At 41.9% G+C, this 16,520-nt stretch overlaps 1 protein-coding gene across 9 annotated transcripts in view; it reads right to left on the bottom strand.

The window, feature by feature from the left end:
* nf1a (neurofibromin 1a) overlaps positions 1 to 16,520 on the bottom strand; it is a 278,314-nt gene that overhangs the window by 139,833 nt on the left and 121,961 nt on the right. For all 9 annotated transcript variants that reach the window (XR_013303594.1, XM_077611678.1, XM_077611683.1 and 6 more), the window contains 5 exons: positions 13,700 to 13,783; positions 13,504 to 13,620; positions 11,086 to 11,267; positions 3,043 to 3,254; positions 2,609 to 2,770 (listed from right to left, as the gene is read on the bottom strand). Coding sequence is in view for 8 of the 9 variants with exons in the window: in XM_077611678.1 (XP_077467804.1) it covers positions 2,609 to 2,770; positions 3,043 to 3,254; positions 11,086 to 11,267; positions 13,504 to 13,620; positions 13,700 to 13,783 (757 nt within the window). In the remaining variant the exon portion in view is untranslated. The remainder of the gene's footprint in view (positions 1 to 2,608; positions 2,771 to 3,042; positions 3,255 to 11,085; positions 11,268 to 13,503; positions 13,621 to 13,699; positions 13,784 to 16,520) is intronic.

Genomic DNA, 16,520 nt, shown 5'->3' with positions numbered 1-16,520 from the left:
ACACTCACTCACTCACACTCCCTCACAATCACTCACTCACACTCACCCACACTCACTCACCCACACTCACTCACACTCACTCACACTCACTCTCACTCACTCACACTCCCTCACACACTCACTCACTCACACACTCACTCACACACCCACTCACTCACACCCACTCACTCACACCCACTCACTCACACCCACTCACTCACACACCCACTCACTCACACTCACTCACTTACTCTCACTCACTCACTCACTGACAGTCTCACACTCACTCACTCACTCACACACACACTCACTCACTCACTCACACACACACTCACACACTCACTCACACTCACTCTCACTCACACACTCACTCACTCACTCACTCACACTCACACACTCACACACTCACACACTCACACACTCACACACTCACACACTCACACATTCACACACTCACTCACACTCACTCTCACACACTCTCACACTTTCTCACACACTCACTCACTCACACTCACACTCCCTCACAATCACTCACTCACACACTCACCCACACTCACTCACCCACACTCACTCACACTCACTCACACTCACTCTCACTCACTCACACTCACTCACTCACACTCCCTCACACACTCACTCACTCACTCACACTCACTCACACACCCACTCACTCACACCCACTCACACACCCACTCACTCACACACCCTCTCTCACACTCACTCACTCACTCACACTCTCACTCACTCACACTCACTCACTCACACACACACACACACACTCACTCACTCACTCACACACTCACTCACACTCTCTCCCCCCCCCTCCTGCACTCCGCATTTTACTGAATGTTTCTTTTTAGTATTCAACATTATAACCACTAGATAGTTATTAGTTACTCGGTTAGTAGATGGCAAATTAGAACAAATAAAAATATGCTTTTCCATTCCAATATCCTGTTTTTGGTGTTTTTTTTCCCCAGAGTGTGGGAAAAAATTAATTTGTATTTACCGTATTTTCACGGCTATTTGGCGCATCGTTTCCTACGCCGCAGTGTCAGTAACGAGTGCTATTTCTGTATTTTAGACACACAAAGCACGCACCATTTCATTAGACGCATATATATTATATATTTCATATGGATTAAGATTGAAACGCAATAGCGCTGGCTACCGGAAGCCGCTTATTTCCTGGGATTCGGTGCGCAGTGACTGCTGGGAAATATAGTTCTTCCTCGCTACACCCACATGCTAAAAACACGCTTTAAAAAGGCAACGGAACCAAAACTGAGTTGGGTAGTGCTTTATTTGGACATTTTACAATTTACTCAAGTCATCATCACCTTCAAATCCCTCAAACTCCTCATCTTCTGTGTCAGAATTAAACAATTGCCCGAACGAGCCTTCCAAATAGCCGGGTCCCCCCTCTCTTCATTTTCAGAGTCACCGTAATTTCCATGTGGCTCCTTAGAAATTATGCAGGCTTTGGCAAAAGCTCGAACAACCGTGCAAGCAGACACGTTCGCCCAGGCGGCAATGATCCATTGACAAATCGTAGCGTAAGAAGCCCGGCGCTGCCTGCCACTTTTCGTGAAGCTGTGTTCGCCAGCCGGGCATGGAGTCGCAAATCAAAACAGACGGCGAGCCGTCATATACGTCACGAGCGCCGCCGAGACTGGTTACGTGACGTATACTCAGAGCTTGCTGTCTTTCCCGGAGGCTTGACCAAAGAATTACAGCCGCTGGACATCGGCATCAACCGGGCTTTCAAATCAAAGTTACAAGCGGCGTGGGAGCATTGGATGATCGCTGGCGAACACAGCTTCACGAAAAGTGGCAGGCAGCGCCGGGCTTCTTACGCTACGATTTGTCAATGGATCGTTGCTGCCTGGGCGAACGTGTCTGCTTGCACGGTTGTTCGAGCTTGTGCCAAAGCAAGCATAATTTCTAAGGAGCCACATGGAAATTACGGTGACTCTGATAACGAAGAGAGGGGGGGGGCGGCTATTTGGAAGGCTCGTTTGGGTAATTGTTTAATTCTGACACAGAAGATGAGGAGTTTGAGGGATTTGAAGGTGATGACTTGAGTAAATTGTAAAATGTCTAAATAAAGTACAACCGAACTCAGTTTTGCTTCCGTTGCCTTTTTAAAACATGTTTTTAGCATGTGGGTGTAGCGAGGAAGAACTATATTTCCCAGCAGTCACTGCGCACCGGAACCCGGAAATAAGCTGCTTCCGGTAGCCAGTGCTATCGACAGCCGCTCGGGGCCCCCGCGAGCGCTCCCGCTCGGCGCCGCTTGGCGGCGCTCACAAAGGGCGCTCTGCATTATAAGGCGCCCTGTCTATTTTGGAGAAAATTTTTGACTTTTTTTGACTTTTATTCGCGCCTTATAGGCGTGAAAATACGGTAGTTAATTTCTATGGGAACAGTTGATTTGAGATACGATTAAATCGACATACGAGCTTGGTCCCGGAACGCATTGACGTCCCTGAAGGTATTACTGTGCTTAATATAAAAATGTTAAGTAATTAAGCCGTGAAGTGGTGAAGGATGACAGTTAAACAATATGACTGCTAAGAAGAAGAAAAAACGACCAATGAAAATTGCTTGGATATGTGAGATTTCCTACCTTAAAACAAAAGGTCATAATTTTGCTGGCCAGGCTGTTTCCCCGAAAAAGGGTCTGCATTGAATCAGCGAGCTCCACCTCTTTGGAGAACATATTCCACAGCAACTGGTAGAGAAGGTGACGGGAGTCGAACAAAGTCACCAGGACTCGCGCAAGCTCATCCTTGAAAAGTAAATTAATTAATTACAGTATTGGTGAAGAACTATTTGATAGCAATATATGGTGAGTACCTATAGGTTTAGCTTTTAATTGCATTAAATAAGAATAAATAAAAGGGCACATTGTTGTTCCTTAATTTCTTGGACATTTACAGCATTTAACACAAAAGCATGGACAAGATGTGATAAACCTCAAAACTCACAATGTCAAAGACATGAATGAAAGTGCCATCTGAGCCTGTAGCCACTATGCACGAAAGAAAAGAAGCTTCTCACCCACTGGGATCCTGGAACAACATTAGCCAATGCCATGGCAATCGGTAGTTCTCCCTGGTCTCCCATCATAGTGACCAGCTCGACTAGCCTTTCAAAGCGGTCAGCCAGCACTGTCTCAGCCAGTGTGTCAAACTCTGTTCCTTGTTGCAAGATCTTGGTCAACACCTCCATGAATGTGGCACGAGTCTGTAGATCCTTGTGGTAACCCAGACCTAACCATTCAGATAAGGAAAAAAATAACATAAAATGACTAAACATATTTATATTAATTTTCAAAAAAAAGTGCTGTACAATAGGACCATATATAAACAAAATGATAACAAGCTCGGTATTGACATTATACCTTGAATTCATCATTATCTTCATTTACTATCAACAGACTATTCTTGTGACTTGCAGGAGCAATACAATCTCTAAATAGCCCTCTATATTTTTTATGATTTGCATAGAATTTGTTAAACAGAGGAGGGAAATGTTGGGAGTTATTGTGTTTAATGAATTACAGTGGTGCCTTGAGATACGAGCTTAATGCGTTTCGGGACTGAGCTCATATGTGGATTTACTCATATCTCAAATCAACGTTTCCCATAGAAATGAACTAAAAACAAATTAATTCGTTCCAACCCTCTGAAAAAAAACACCAAAAAACAGGATATTGGAATGGAAAAATTTTTTTGTTTGTTCTAATTCGCCATTTATTAACAGACTAACAAATAATTAGTGGTTATGATGTTTAATAGTTAGACGGATTTTGTGGAGGGGAGAGAGCAGGAGAGGCAGAGAGAGAGAGACTTTTTGCATGGCAACGCGCCAAAACATAAACAAATTTAAATGAACTTGTATTACGATACAGACACTAAAAAATAAGGTTAATCTAACCTTACACTAAACTTAATTCTAATTTTGTTTTAAATTTTTATACGTTTCTTCTGCCGGGTTGGCTCTATTTGCCCCGCCCCCACCCTGAATCTCAGCTGCAATTTTGAAAAGGAACCTATCGAGGGTTGTTTGCTCTTGTCTTCCCTTCAAAATATTCCGACGAACATGATGCACACAAATGTCCTCACAATAGGATAACGCACTTGCCAACGGGTAGTATACTCGTCTCCTATTAGCGAGCAAACTACGCCATGCGTACACCATTCTGCACTGACTAACGGGGAATAAAAACACTGAACAAAATGCTCTGCCCAGCACTCGTAGAGTTACACGAGGGAGTTGCAGCAAGAAGATGTTCTCATAATAAGCCTCTCTGCATGCTCGTATATCACAATTAGTCTCGTATCTCAAGGTAAATATTTGCTCGCAATTTTACTCGTATCTCAAATTGCTGATGTCGGGGCACTCGTATGTCAAGGTATTACTGTATTTTGGTGAGCGGCCCGGCAGATGAGTGTTTACTGCGTCGGCCTAACAGTTCTGGGGTCATGGGTTCAGATCCAGGTCCAATTGTGTGGAGTTTGTATTTTCTCCGGGTTTCCTCCCACATTCCAAAACATGCACGGTAGGCTGGTTGGAGAATCTAAATTGCCCCTGGGTATGAGTGTGAGCATGAATGGTTGTTAGTCTCCTCATGCCCTTCAATTGGCTGGCCACAAATTCAGGGTGTCCAGTGCCTCGTGTCCGTCAGCTGGGATAGCCTCCAGCACCCCCATGATCATAGTGAGGATAAAGCGGTCCAGAAAATAAAAGAATGAATGAATAAATTATCTTTATTTACTGTGATATGTTGTGTTTAGCATTGAGCAGCCATTTGGGATGACTTTAGACCGACCGTTTGGACTTCAGAGTGTTATCTATGCAAATGACCTTTAGTTTGTCATGTACCGTATTTACTAAATATATATATATATATATATATATATATATATATATATATATACATATATACATATATACATACATATATATATATATATATATACATATATACATATATATACACATATATATATACATATATATATATATATATATATATATATATATATATACACATATATATACATATATATATATATATATATATATATATATATACATATATATACATATATATACATATATATACATATATATATATATATATATATATATATATATATATATATATATATATATATATATACATATATATATATATATAAATATATATATATATATATATATATATACATATATATATATATAAATATATATATACATATATATATATATATATATATATATATATATATATATATATATATATATATATACAGTGGTACCTCGAGATACGAGCTAAATCCGTTCCGGAACTGAGCTCGTATGACGAGATTATCGTAACTCGAGCGGACGTTTTCCATTGAAATGAATGGAAAACAAATTAATTCGTTCCAGCCCTCTGAAAAAACACCAAAAAGAGGATATTGGATTGGAAAAAATGTTTTATTTCTTCTAATTCGCCATCTATTAACAAAGTAACACATAACTAGTGGTTTAATAGTAATAAAATGTGTTTAATCTAACTAAAATTGGGCAGATTTCGCCGACGGGAGACAGAGACGTTTGGGGGCGTGGGCGGGGGGTTCCTTTTTTTTTTCCACGACAACGCACTCGTAAACGGAACAAACAAATGTAAATTAACTTGGATTAATATATACAGACACTCAAACATACGTTTAATGTAACTTTACACAAAACTGAATTCTAATTTTGTTGTAATCTTTTGTTACCTTCGTTTTTCGGGTTGGCGGTTTGCCACGCCTCACGTTCGCTATCGATGGACTGTTTGCTGTTGTATTGCCTTCAAAATATTCCCAAAATGATGCACACAAATGTCCTCACAATAGGATAACGCACGACCACTTGCCAACGAGAAATAGTCTTTAAGGAACGATCGCGGGACCTTTCCTAAGAAAGAATAACAGGAAATGACATAGCTGAGCTTCCCACGTAGTGATTGTGGGTAATGAAGTTTTATTCTGAGAAAGGTTGCCATTGCCTATGGGTGATGTGTGCAGGAGTATACTTCATTACCCAGAAAGCCCTCTTTTTGCATGCGCGTTGTGCGTTTCCTGGTCGTATGAGAAACTCGTCTGAATTAATTAGTTCCGTGCTCGTAAATATTGTTATACACGAAAGATATGCAAAAAAGACCTGGCTTGGTCGCATCACGAAATTTTGACCGCATAACGGGCGAATTATTCGATTGAAATTTCCCCCGTAAGACGAGCATTTTGTATGACGAGCGGTCGTATGACGAGGTACCATATATATATATGTATATATATATATATATGTATATATATATGTATATATATATGTATATATATGCCTGTCTTTGTAAATCTTTGTGTGTGTATATATATGTATATATATATATATCAGAGGCTTTCTCTGCTGGCCTAAGAAATATCTGAATCATATTATATTTTGTCCATCAATACTTATTATTCCAAATGGTCTGTTAGCTTCCTTTCATTGCTTTTCCCCCTGGTTGCACTGCTTCTAGATGTGTGTTTTCATATTGAAGCATTTAACCAATCACATTTCAGCCATTATTTGTTGCCAGATCAGATCTGCCTCAAAGCCTTCACAATCAGTTCTTGCGGGCTCTGCTGCATTAAACTAGACTGTTGATTTTAACCAATCAGATTTCGAGTTGGCAACCCCACCAATGTTCCCTCTAATCTTTCGTAGGTCTGAGCAGAAAGTCAACCTCCCTGAGCGCACTGAGTACCAGTGTGAGCGACATCATCGGTACTCGGATGATTCGCCTAAAGACGTTTCGCCGACGGACGTTTGACAGACGGGCAGGTCGCCGAATGGACGTTCCGCCGAACGTTCATTCGGCCGAACGGAGGTTTCGCCGAAACGGGATTCGCGCGCTCGCCCCGCCCCCGGATCGTGTGAGTACAAGTTTTTCAACCTCGGCCCGCGGGCCATATACGGCCCGTTAGGATTTTTAATCCGGCCCGCCGCCGGTGTTGTCCAAATTATAGTAAAAATCAATGTTAGTCTACCATCAATGGCAGCCCGGGAATAAGCACACTTGGGCGGGCAGATGTAGCAGAACCGAGCCGTAAAATGACAGCAATCGGGTAAAATCCATCCTAAAACAGCATTTAATGATTAAATACAAATACTGGAGCTCTTTGGACATTAGAACCGAGCCCAGGGAAGTGAATTCCTCGGTAAAATGTCGCGATGATGTCGCGATGGAGGCAAAAAAATGTCCATATACGTCCATTCGCCAAACGGCTCAAAATGCTCTCAAATTCGGTCAAATCCAGCTGAAAACAGCGTTTAATGATTAAATACAAATACTAGTATTTGTATTTAATCATTAAACGCTGTTTGAACAAACGTTCATTCGGAGACCTGTCCGTCTGTCAAACGTCCGTCGGCGAAACGTCTTTAGGCGAATCATCCGGTCACGACATCATCATTGCTCGCTATGGGCACACCAGTATCACACCTGCCACAAGCAGGTGCATGTCAATGTTCCCTCTAATTTTTCATGTAAAACATGCTGTAAAACACGAAAAACATAAGTGGACAGAGCTACTGCCACTGGCTGCCGCTTAAACGGCGCCATCATGAAGAAAGGGGTAAAAAAAAAAAAAAAAATAAAAATAAAAATAATCCGTTTTTTTTTTACTGCGCGCCATAGGATTGCTGCTGCGCAGAGAAGACGAGAGTAGTGCGCAATTGCGCACGCGCGCAGCTTAGAGGGAACAGTGAACCCCACAATGACTGGCTGGGACATGTCATTGCTTTCCCTGGGCCAAAGCCAGAGTGAGGCAGCCAGAGCTAGCAAACTCCACCCACAATGGCCGATGCAGGAAAACAAATGGATTTGGTTGCAGATTTGCTGGCAAAGCCATTTTCCAGACTGACTTTTCCAGAAAAAATGGACATCATTAAGAAAGGGCGGTCAACTCCGAAGCTAGCAAGCCTGTTACAGCCGGGAAAAGGGTGTGTGTGCCACTTTCAGTTCGCTAACTACGAGCGCTATCCCTGGCTCACGGGCTCCGAGGAACACTGCAAATTGTATTGCTGGGAGTGCTTGTTATTTGCCACCGATCGACATGGTGTTTGGAGCAACACTGAAGGTATTACATAAAAATGCACATGTATACACACGGTTGGTCTTAACATTCAGCCATTTCTTTTATTAAAGAGCCTGACAGCTGATGGGAGGAAGGATCTGCGGAAGCGCTCCTTCCTGCAATGAGTGTGCAGCAGTCTATTGCTGAAAGAGCTTCGGAAGGACTCCACAAACTCATGCAGGGGGTGGGAGGTACTGTCCATGATGGACATCATCCTGGCCTGCATCTTCCTCTCTCCCACTTCCTCCAGAGTCCAAAGGACAGTTCAGAACAGAGCTGGCCCTCCTGACCAGCTTATTCAGTCTGTTTCTGTCCCTCTCTGTACTTCCGCAGCCCCAACAGACCACTGCATAAAACACTGTAGATGCCACCACAGTGTCGTAAAAGGTCCTCAGCAGTGTCCTGCACACTACAAAGGACTCCTAGGCAGAGGCGTCCCCTCTTGTACAGGGCAGTCCAGTTTGTTGTTGAGGTGAATACCCAGGTAATTAAAATTCTCCACGATTTCAATGTCTGTACCCTGGATGTTCACCTGAGTGGTCTGTTGAGGATTCCTCTGAAAATCGATCACCATTTCCTTTGTCTTGTGGATGTAGAGGTGGTTTCGCCTACTCAAGTCAACAAAGGATGTGATGACTCCCTTGTATGCTAGGTCATTCCCGTCCATCACTCGTCCAACAATAGCGGTGCCGTCAGAGAACTTCTGGAGGTGGCAGGTGTCTGTATTGTGTTTCAAGTCCTAAGTGTAGAGGGTGAAGAGGAGTGGGGAGAGCACTGTGCCATGTAGGGCCCCCATGCTACAAACTAACACATCAGATGTACAATCCTGTAGTCTCACATATTGTGGTCTGTCAGTGAGGAAGTTGATGATCCATGCAGCCAGGTGGTGCTTTACTCCAGCCTCTTCCAGTTTCCCTCTCAGTAGGACTGGCTGAATGGTGTTGAACGCACTGGAGAGGTAAAAAAAACATCATTCTCACTGTGCTTCCCGTGTTATCCAGGTGTGAAAGAGACCTGTGCATTAGGTAGGTGGTAGCATCTTCCACACCAATGCCTGGACGATAGGCAAACTGCAGAGGGTCCAGCTCTGAATTCACAAGGGGGCTGAGTTGATTCAAGGATGATTCTCTCCATTGTCTTGATCAGCTAAGAGGTTAATGCTACCGGCCTGAAGTGGGCTCCCTGGGGTTCACGGTCTTTGGAACTGGGACCACACAGGAAGTTATCCACAAGGTGGGGACCTTCTGCAGACTGAGGCTGAGTTTGAAATTATGTAGAATCACTTTGGCAAGCTGATCCGCACAGCACGGCAATACGCGCTCGTAACATAACATAAACACATTTAATTGAACTTGGATTAGGATGCAGACACTCAAAAATAAGTTTAATCGAACCTAACACTAAACTTAATTCAAATTTTGTTTGACATTTTGATACCTTTCTTCTCCCGTGGTGGCTCTTTTTGCCTCGCCTCCACACTGACTTTCAGTCAAAATGTTGAGTTTGTATTCCCTTCAAAATATTCCCAAAACGATGCACACAAATGTCTTCACAATAGGATAACGCACGACCACTTGCCAACGAGAAGTAGTAGATACGCCATTCGCACTGACTAACGGGGAAAAAAAACACAGAAAAAAATGCAACGCTCCCAGTGCTCGCAGAGACATTGCAAAGAGGGAGTTGCGACCAGAGACATTACACGAGGGAGTTGCGGGGAGAGAGACAGTGCCCATGATGTTCTTATGAGCAGCATCTCGCATCCGCTGTCTGCTCGTATATCAAAATTTGTCTCGTATCTCAAGATAAATATTTGCCCGAAATTTTACTCGTATCTCGAATTGCTCGTATGTCGGGCCACTCGTATGTCGAGGTATCACTGTATTAATTAATGTAAATTCTAAAAATAATTTACATATTTAAAAAAATGTAAATACTTTAAATGCTGTAATCTCAGTAAAAACAGTTCATCTCTGCTTGAAATAAATCCAAAAAAGTCTGGTTAATGGTAGTAATCCAAAAAAACAGCATTATGGTTTTAGTCCAAAAAACAGGTTGATGTTTGTTTTATTCCAAGTCCTTGCTGGTTGAATCTTCAGGGGGAGTTGTGACTGCTGTTTCTTTTTTGGTACAATAATGTTTTTGTACAAACACATGACACGGTCCAGACGATTGTCAAATTCGATGTCTCTGATCACGTTGTCGTCAAACTCCTGGACCCGTTGTTCCAAGTTGTGTGCCATATCGAAGATCTGCTGGAGATTTCTCAAAGTAAGACCACGTTCTTCATCCTCATCCTCGCCAGCTGCCTCCTCTTCCTCACTCGCGGATTGCATCATTTCAATGAGGTCCTCATCAGTTGGGAGTGTTCAGTGGCTCTCGAACAGTGTGTTGACTTCCTCTGCTATCATGTCTGAGAATCTTTCAGTGGCTACCGATCGAGCTAACTTCATAGCCTTATCTAAAGCTGAGTCCTGAATCCCCTCAATGGTAAACCCTTTAAAGTCCTCATTGATTTTAACCCTAACCCGGCGCCACTTGATGTCTTTAAGGTTAAGAAAAGGTAAAAAAAATACTTCATTAATCCTCGGGAGAGAAAAATATAGTGGTTGTCATACAATCACATAAATACACATTAAGTGTAAGTGTATAAAAAGTCAGCTGAAGAAAAAATGGACCTGTCACTGTGTTACGTGTGCCTAGTGTTGTGCAGAATGCCCTGCATGAGAGGCGTCATCCTTCTCTCTGGGAAAATTTGTGGGAGGCCAGTTTAATGTTAATGAGTAGGTGAAAATCTGTCAAAATTGTTGTGTATTTTTCCAAAGGATAATTAAAAAATGTATTCTATCCTGGCATAGCAATATCATGATATAGAATAGACCACATTGTGATAGATTTTTTCCTCATCGCACAGCACTAATTGAAAGTGGAACAACGGAGTGAAACTTACCAATTGAATGCATCAGTCCGCTGTCAACATTAGCATTAAGGAGGTTGGACATAGCCTGGACAGTACAGTGGCGCAGAGAGGCTAAACGCCGTGACATCCCCCTCTTGCAACCGCCTACTGCCTGACCCTCGTCCTCTACCTCACTGCAGTCATTAAGCAGATTCATAAAAAGTGTGAAGTACCTGTGGGGGGGGGGGCGGTTGGTGACAAAAAAGCAAACGGGTTGAAGAACAAAATTAAGTCACCACCAGCAAAAAAAAAACATTTAATGAACACTACACATACAATAAACAGCAACTAAAACAGACAAGCAATCATTCATTCATTTTCTGAAACGCTTATCCTCACAAGGGTCGGGTGGGGAGCTGGAGCCTATCCCAGTTAACTACGGGCACAAGGAGATGGATAACCATTCACGCTCACACTTACACCTAGGGAAAACTTAGATTGTTCAACCAGACTACACTGTATGTTTTTGGGATGTGGGAGGAAACCGGAGTACCCGGAGAAAACCCACACAAGCCCGGGCATAACATGCAAACTTCCTACAGTGAAGACCAGCCTGGGATCGAACCCTCGACCCCAGAACTGTGAGACTGACACGTTGAACACTCGTCCTCCAGGTTGTCGCAAGAGACAAATAATGATTCAAAATGAAGAAATGCATGTCTGCCTTCATGTGCGGTCGATTGGTCGCCGGTCTTTTGGTCACCGGTCTTTTGGTCACCGGTCTTTTGGTTGCGGTCTTTAGGTCGCCCGGAAGTTTGGTCGTCGTCCTTTGGGTCGCCGGTCTTTTTGTCGCCTTTTGGTCGCCTGATCGGCTGCTGCCATCCACTGTCGATTTATTAAAAAGCAAATTCACAGATGGTGTTTTTATTGAAGCAGTCCAATGAACCTTCATTCTCTCTGGGAGAACTTGCAATGTTGAAATACTTTAGATTAGATGGTCATTTTTATCAAACATCAAAATATCAATAAGAGCACTCATTTAACACATCGGCTGCTGCCATCGACTGTCATAGGCGTCCAATGAACCTTCATTCTCTCTGGGAGAACTTGCAATGTTGAAATACTTTAGATTAGATGGTCATTTTTATCAAACATCAAAATATCAATAAGAGCACTCATTTAACACATCGGCTGCTGCCATCGACTGTCATAGACGTCCAATGAACCTTCATTCTCTCTGGGAGAATGAATGGGAGAATCTCTCTTAAGGTAGAAAAAAATGGTTAAGAATGCCCGGAAAAGTGTTCCAAAAGCGGAGTAATAGTTTTTAAAACAGCATTTAATGATTAAATACAAATACTCAAGCTTTTCAGACATTAATTGGGGATGATTTTCCCGGGGGAAAGACAGCGATAAAAGTCGGCGCGACCAAATGCGACGATATGCGACCATTCGCAAAAGTGCCAAAAATGCACTAAAATGCGGTAAAATCAGCACTTAGTGATGAAATACAAATACTGGAGCTAAAATGACAGTCGATGGCAGCAGCTGATGTGTTAAATGAGTGCTCTTATTTCTCCCAGAGAGAATGAAGGTTCATTGGACGCCTATGACAGTCGATGACAGTAGCCGGTGTTAAATGAGTGCTCTTATTGATATTTTGATGTTTGATAAAAATGACCATCTAATCTAAAGTATTTCAACATTGCAAGTTCTCCCAGAGAGAATGAAGGTTCATTGGACGCCTATGACAGTCAATGGCAGCAGCCGATGTGTTAAATGAGTGCTCTTATTGATGTGTTAAATGAGTGCTCTTATTGATATTTTTATATTAGATATTTAGATTGTTTCAACAGTATTTAGAGTCTAAATACTGTTGAAACGATCTAAATACTGTCTAACTAAAAGTATACTAATACTTTTATTTGTTTGATAAAAATGACCAGCTAATCTAAAGTATTTCAACATTGCAAGTTCTCCCAGAGAGAATGAAGGTTCATTGGACTGCTTCAATAAAAACACCATCTGTGAATTTGCTTTTTAATAAATCGACAGTAGATGGCAGCAGCCGATCAGGCGACAAAAAAGACCGGCGACAAAAAAGACCGGCGACCCAAAAGACGACGACCAAACTTCCGGGCGACCAAAAGACCGGTGACCAAAAGACCGGCGACCAATCGACCGTGTACCTCTGCCTTCATATCTGTGACGTTATTAGTTGTATGAGTTCATTTTGTCTTATTATTATCTATGTTTTAACTGATTTGTTTATGATAAACAATGGTGTTTTTAGGTTGTTTTGTTACCTGACATGTTTCGGCGTTGTTACTTCCGCTTCCATCAGAAACATTACTCTTGTTTAAAGACAAACTAATGACAAATATGTAAAACTTAAAGATGCTGTACAATCCAACAACTTATTTATTTTAATTTGACTTAACAGGACCTTACAGGAACTTAAAAACTAACTTGAGAAAGAGTTGTGATTTAGCTTCCATCAGCTCCACTCCATCTCCCTCCTCAGGTTGCAGAGGAAGCCCAGCAAGCAAAGACACGACTGCCTCCATGCTAGCCTGGTCAAGGTCTCTGTACATCACACAGACACAGGCAGGAAATAATGAAATGTAGTCAAAAATCTAACAAACTACTCAGAATAGATATATACCTTGTCAAACACTTAATGTCATCATCAGCTGCTTGATTGGAAGTTCCCATCACCCAGTCAGTTAGGTATTCCACCATCTTGTTTCTTAAAGGGAAGGGAATATTATAAAGTAAAAATGTAAATCAGCGATTGTAACTGTAAGATTATTGATTATGGAATATAATACACACTAAGGATAAGAAGTGATGAAAATGGATGGATGGGTAACCAGCTTGGAATTGAAAAGTACATGAAAATTAATATATGACAAGTTTGTGTAACCTCAACCGACTGTTCTTTACCATCTAGAATCAATTTCACCTTCTTCAACCCAACCACTCTAAAGCTCTAAAGTTAACCTCTGAAAAAAAACAAAATCAGAAGTGCTTGAAGGTAGGGCGGGACAGTGTGCGAGTGGTTAGCACACCTGGCTCACAATACTGAGATCCAATCCCCAGCAGAGTCCGATTTTCCTATGTAGAGTTTGCATGGTCTACCCGGGCCTGCATGTGTCTCCCACTTCCCAAAAACACGGTAAGCTCATTGAACACACTGAATTTGACGCTAGGAATGAGCGCGAGGATGAATGGTTGTCCGTCCCCTTGTGACCTGTGGTTGCTTTCCAACCAATTCAGTGTATCCCTTGTCTGGTGCCAATTGTTGGCTGGGATAGCCTCCAGCACCCCCTGCGACCCTTGTGAGGATAAGCGGTAGGGACACAATGAATTATGAATTGGGAGAGGGACAAAGAAGTCCCAAGTCCCAAGACAGCTGAGGCTGAGCTGAGGCTCCACCTCCCTCTCTTCCCGTACCAGACAAGGATAAGCGATTTTAAAAACGAATGAATGAATTAAGATTGTTTTGGCCTGGCTTTTGGCACATTTTGATACATTAGCCTGACGTCAGCATTGTGACTGGGTGTAGCAATACGTCATAAGATCGGGTAACATAAATTGCCAAAGGAAGAGAAAAGGCTTAAAAACTTTGGACTTTCAGGGTAAGTGCTGTATATGGGTAGAATAAATAAGGTTGACTTGGTCATTGCTACAGCATAATCAACATACATTACAGCTGAGCTTTGTCAGGGACCTGGGGAAAAACGGGAGGTTGGCTCATTGAAAGTAGATCTTGGAGCAAAAAGGTGTGATCACCCCTGCTTTATAAAATCTTCGTCAATGCCTGTCCAAGTTTTGCTAATCTTCCATGACAGGTGCCTATACAACCCGTTGTTCTCTCATATTCCTTTTTCATTAAATCCTCAACATGTCCATCTTCCTTGCACACTAATGACCTTTGTCAACAACTTACCATCTGTCCTTCATCACTCTAATCGACTGGACCTCCTTCCCATCTCCACCCCTGTCTGGCCAGTAAATATCCTTCTCTCCCTCTGTTAGGATTATTAGTTTTACATTATTATATATTTGCTTGCAATGAAAAATGATTTGCTTTACTATTAAACTTCGTTCAATATTATTATTATTATATGGTTGCTTGCAACGAGGTAAATGCTTTGCACCTGAGAACTTGAGGTAGACTAAACACCAAAACACCTTGGACATTGGACTACTTGGAGTGAACTAAACAAAGAAGATTCAAAACACCTTGAGCTGCACGTGACTTTCAAACCTTCATTTGTTTTGACTATATTGACGGCTCACTTCTGTTTCCCGCCCCTCCCTTGAGAGCCTGGGTTCCCGACGGTTGAAGACTCATCCTAAAAAAGTTGAAGACATCTCTGGTAAGTCAAATGAATGTATGCATTCGTGAGGAGTTTCCGAATGTGGGTGAATCATTCATGTGAAGGTCCATTTGTGAGGGAAAGCCAAATGGATAAGATCACGTCCGGAGGACTGCGACAGTAAAACACTGTAAATACTAGTCACTAACAGGTAAAGAGACAGAGTATTAGTCTATAAAACTGTAAGGGCATCGGTTGTCCTGTACCTAAAACGGTCGGTACATAAGCTCCGAGTGTATACTTGTGTGTTGCGTGTGTAGTGATAACCTAAGGAAAAACAAACAAAGGAGGAAGATAATAATCACGGGGAAATTATTGCCCTATAATCGCACACCTAACTTCAAAATGGGGAGATCCAATAGCAAGGCGGCTATTGATGACGATCCAAAATAGCGTCTGGTGTGCAAGGATTGGAAATATGTTGAAAATCAGAGCGCTTCAGGAATTAAACACCTAAACTAATTCATAGACTAAATATGACTTGTCTGTCTATCTTAATAACATAAGGGAAAGAAAGGTATACCTGCAGGAAAAAGTAAATTCAGCGCAAAAGAGATAAGAAAAGAGATTTTATGTTACAGTCCTGGGTCTTCATTTTTTTTTCTCTTTTCTTCTCCTTTTTCTGGCTCCCACTGTTCTCACAACTGCGCTATCAAACTGAGCTGGGAGTCTGTTCCAGCTATCTTTATTGTTGTTGTTTCTCTTTTTATCATGCTTAAGTCTGTGCATTATGAAACAAGTCTAGGAAAAATTACTAGACGGAGTGAAATGTATGACAGAAAAAGCATTGTCATAATTTGTACAAATTTATCTAATTGTGGAAACTCTTTTAAGTTGTGACTATTATTTATGTTGGCATTATGGCAGATAAACCGACACAATGTGTTGTGTGAGTTGGGTTAGAGTCTACATTTAGGACCGTGGAGTGTGTCCAAGCATTGAATTGTTTGGCGTCTAGTGGAATGGTGTTGTGAACAATGTTCCCTCTAAGCTGCGCGCGTGCGCAATTGCGCACTACTCTCGTCTTCTCTGCGCAGCAGCAATCATATGGCGCGCAGTAAAAAAAAAAAATCGATTTTTTTTTAAATTTTTTTTTTTACC

The sequence above is a fragment of the Stigmatopora argus genome, chromosome 10 (genome assembly GCF_051989625.1).
Source record: "Stigmatopora argus isolate UIUO_Sarg chromosome 10, RoL_Sarg_1.0, whole genome shotgun sequence".
Taxonomy (NCBI): domain Eukaryota; kingdom Metazoa; phylum Chordata; class Actinopteri; order Syngnathiformes; family Syngnathidae; genus Stigmatopora; species Stigmatopora argus.
This window is presented reverse-complemented; position numbering and strand designations above follow the sequence as displayed.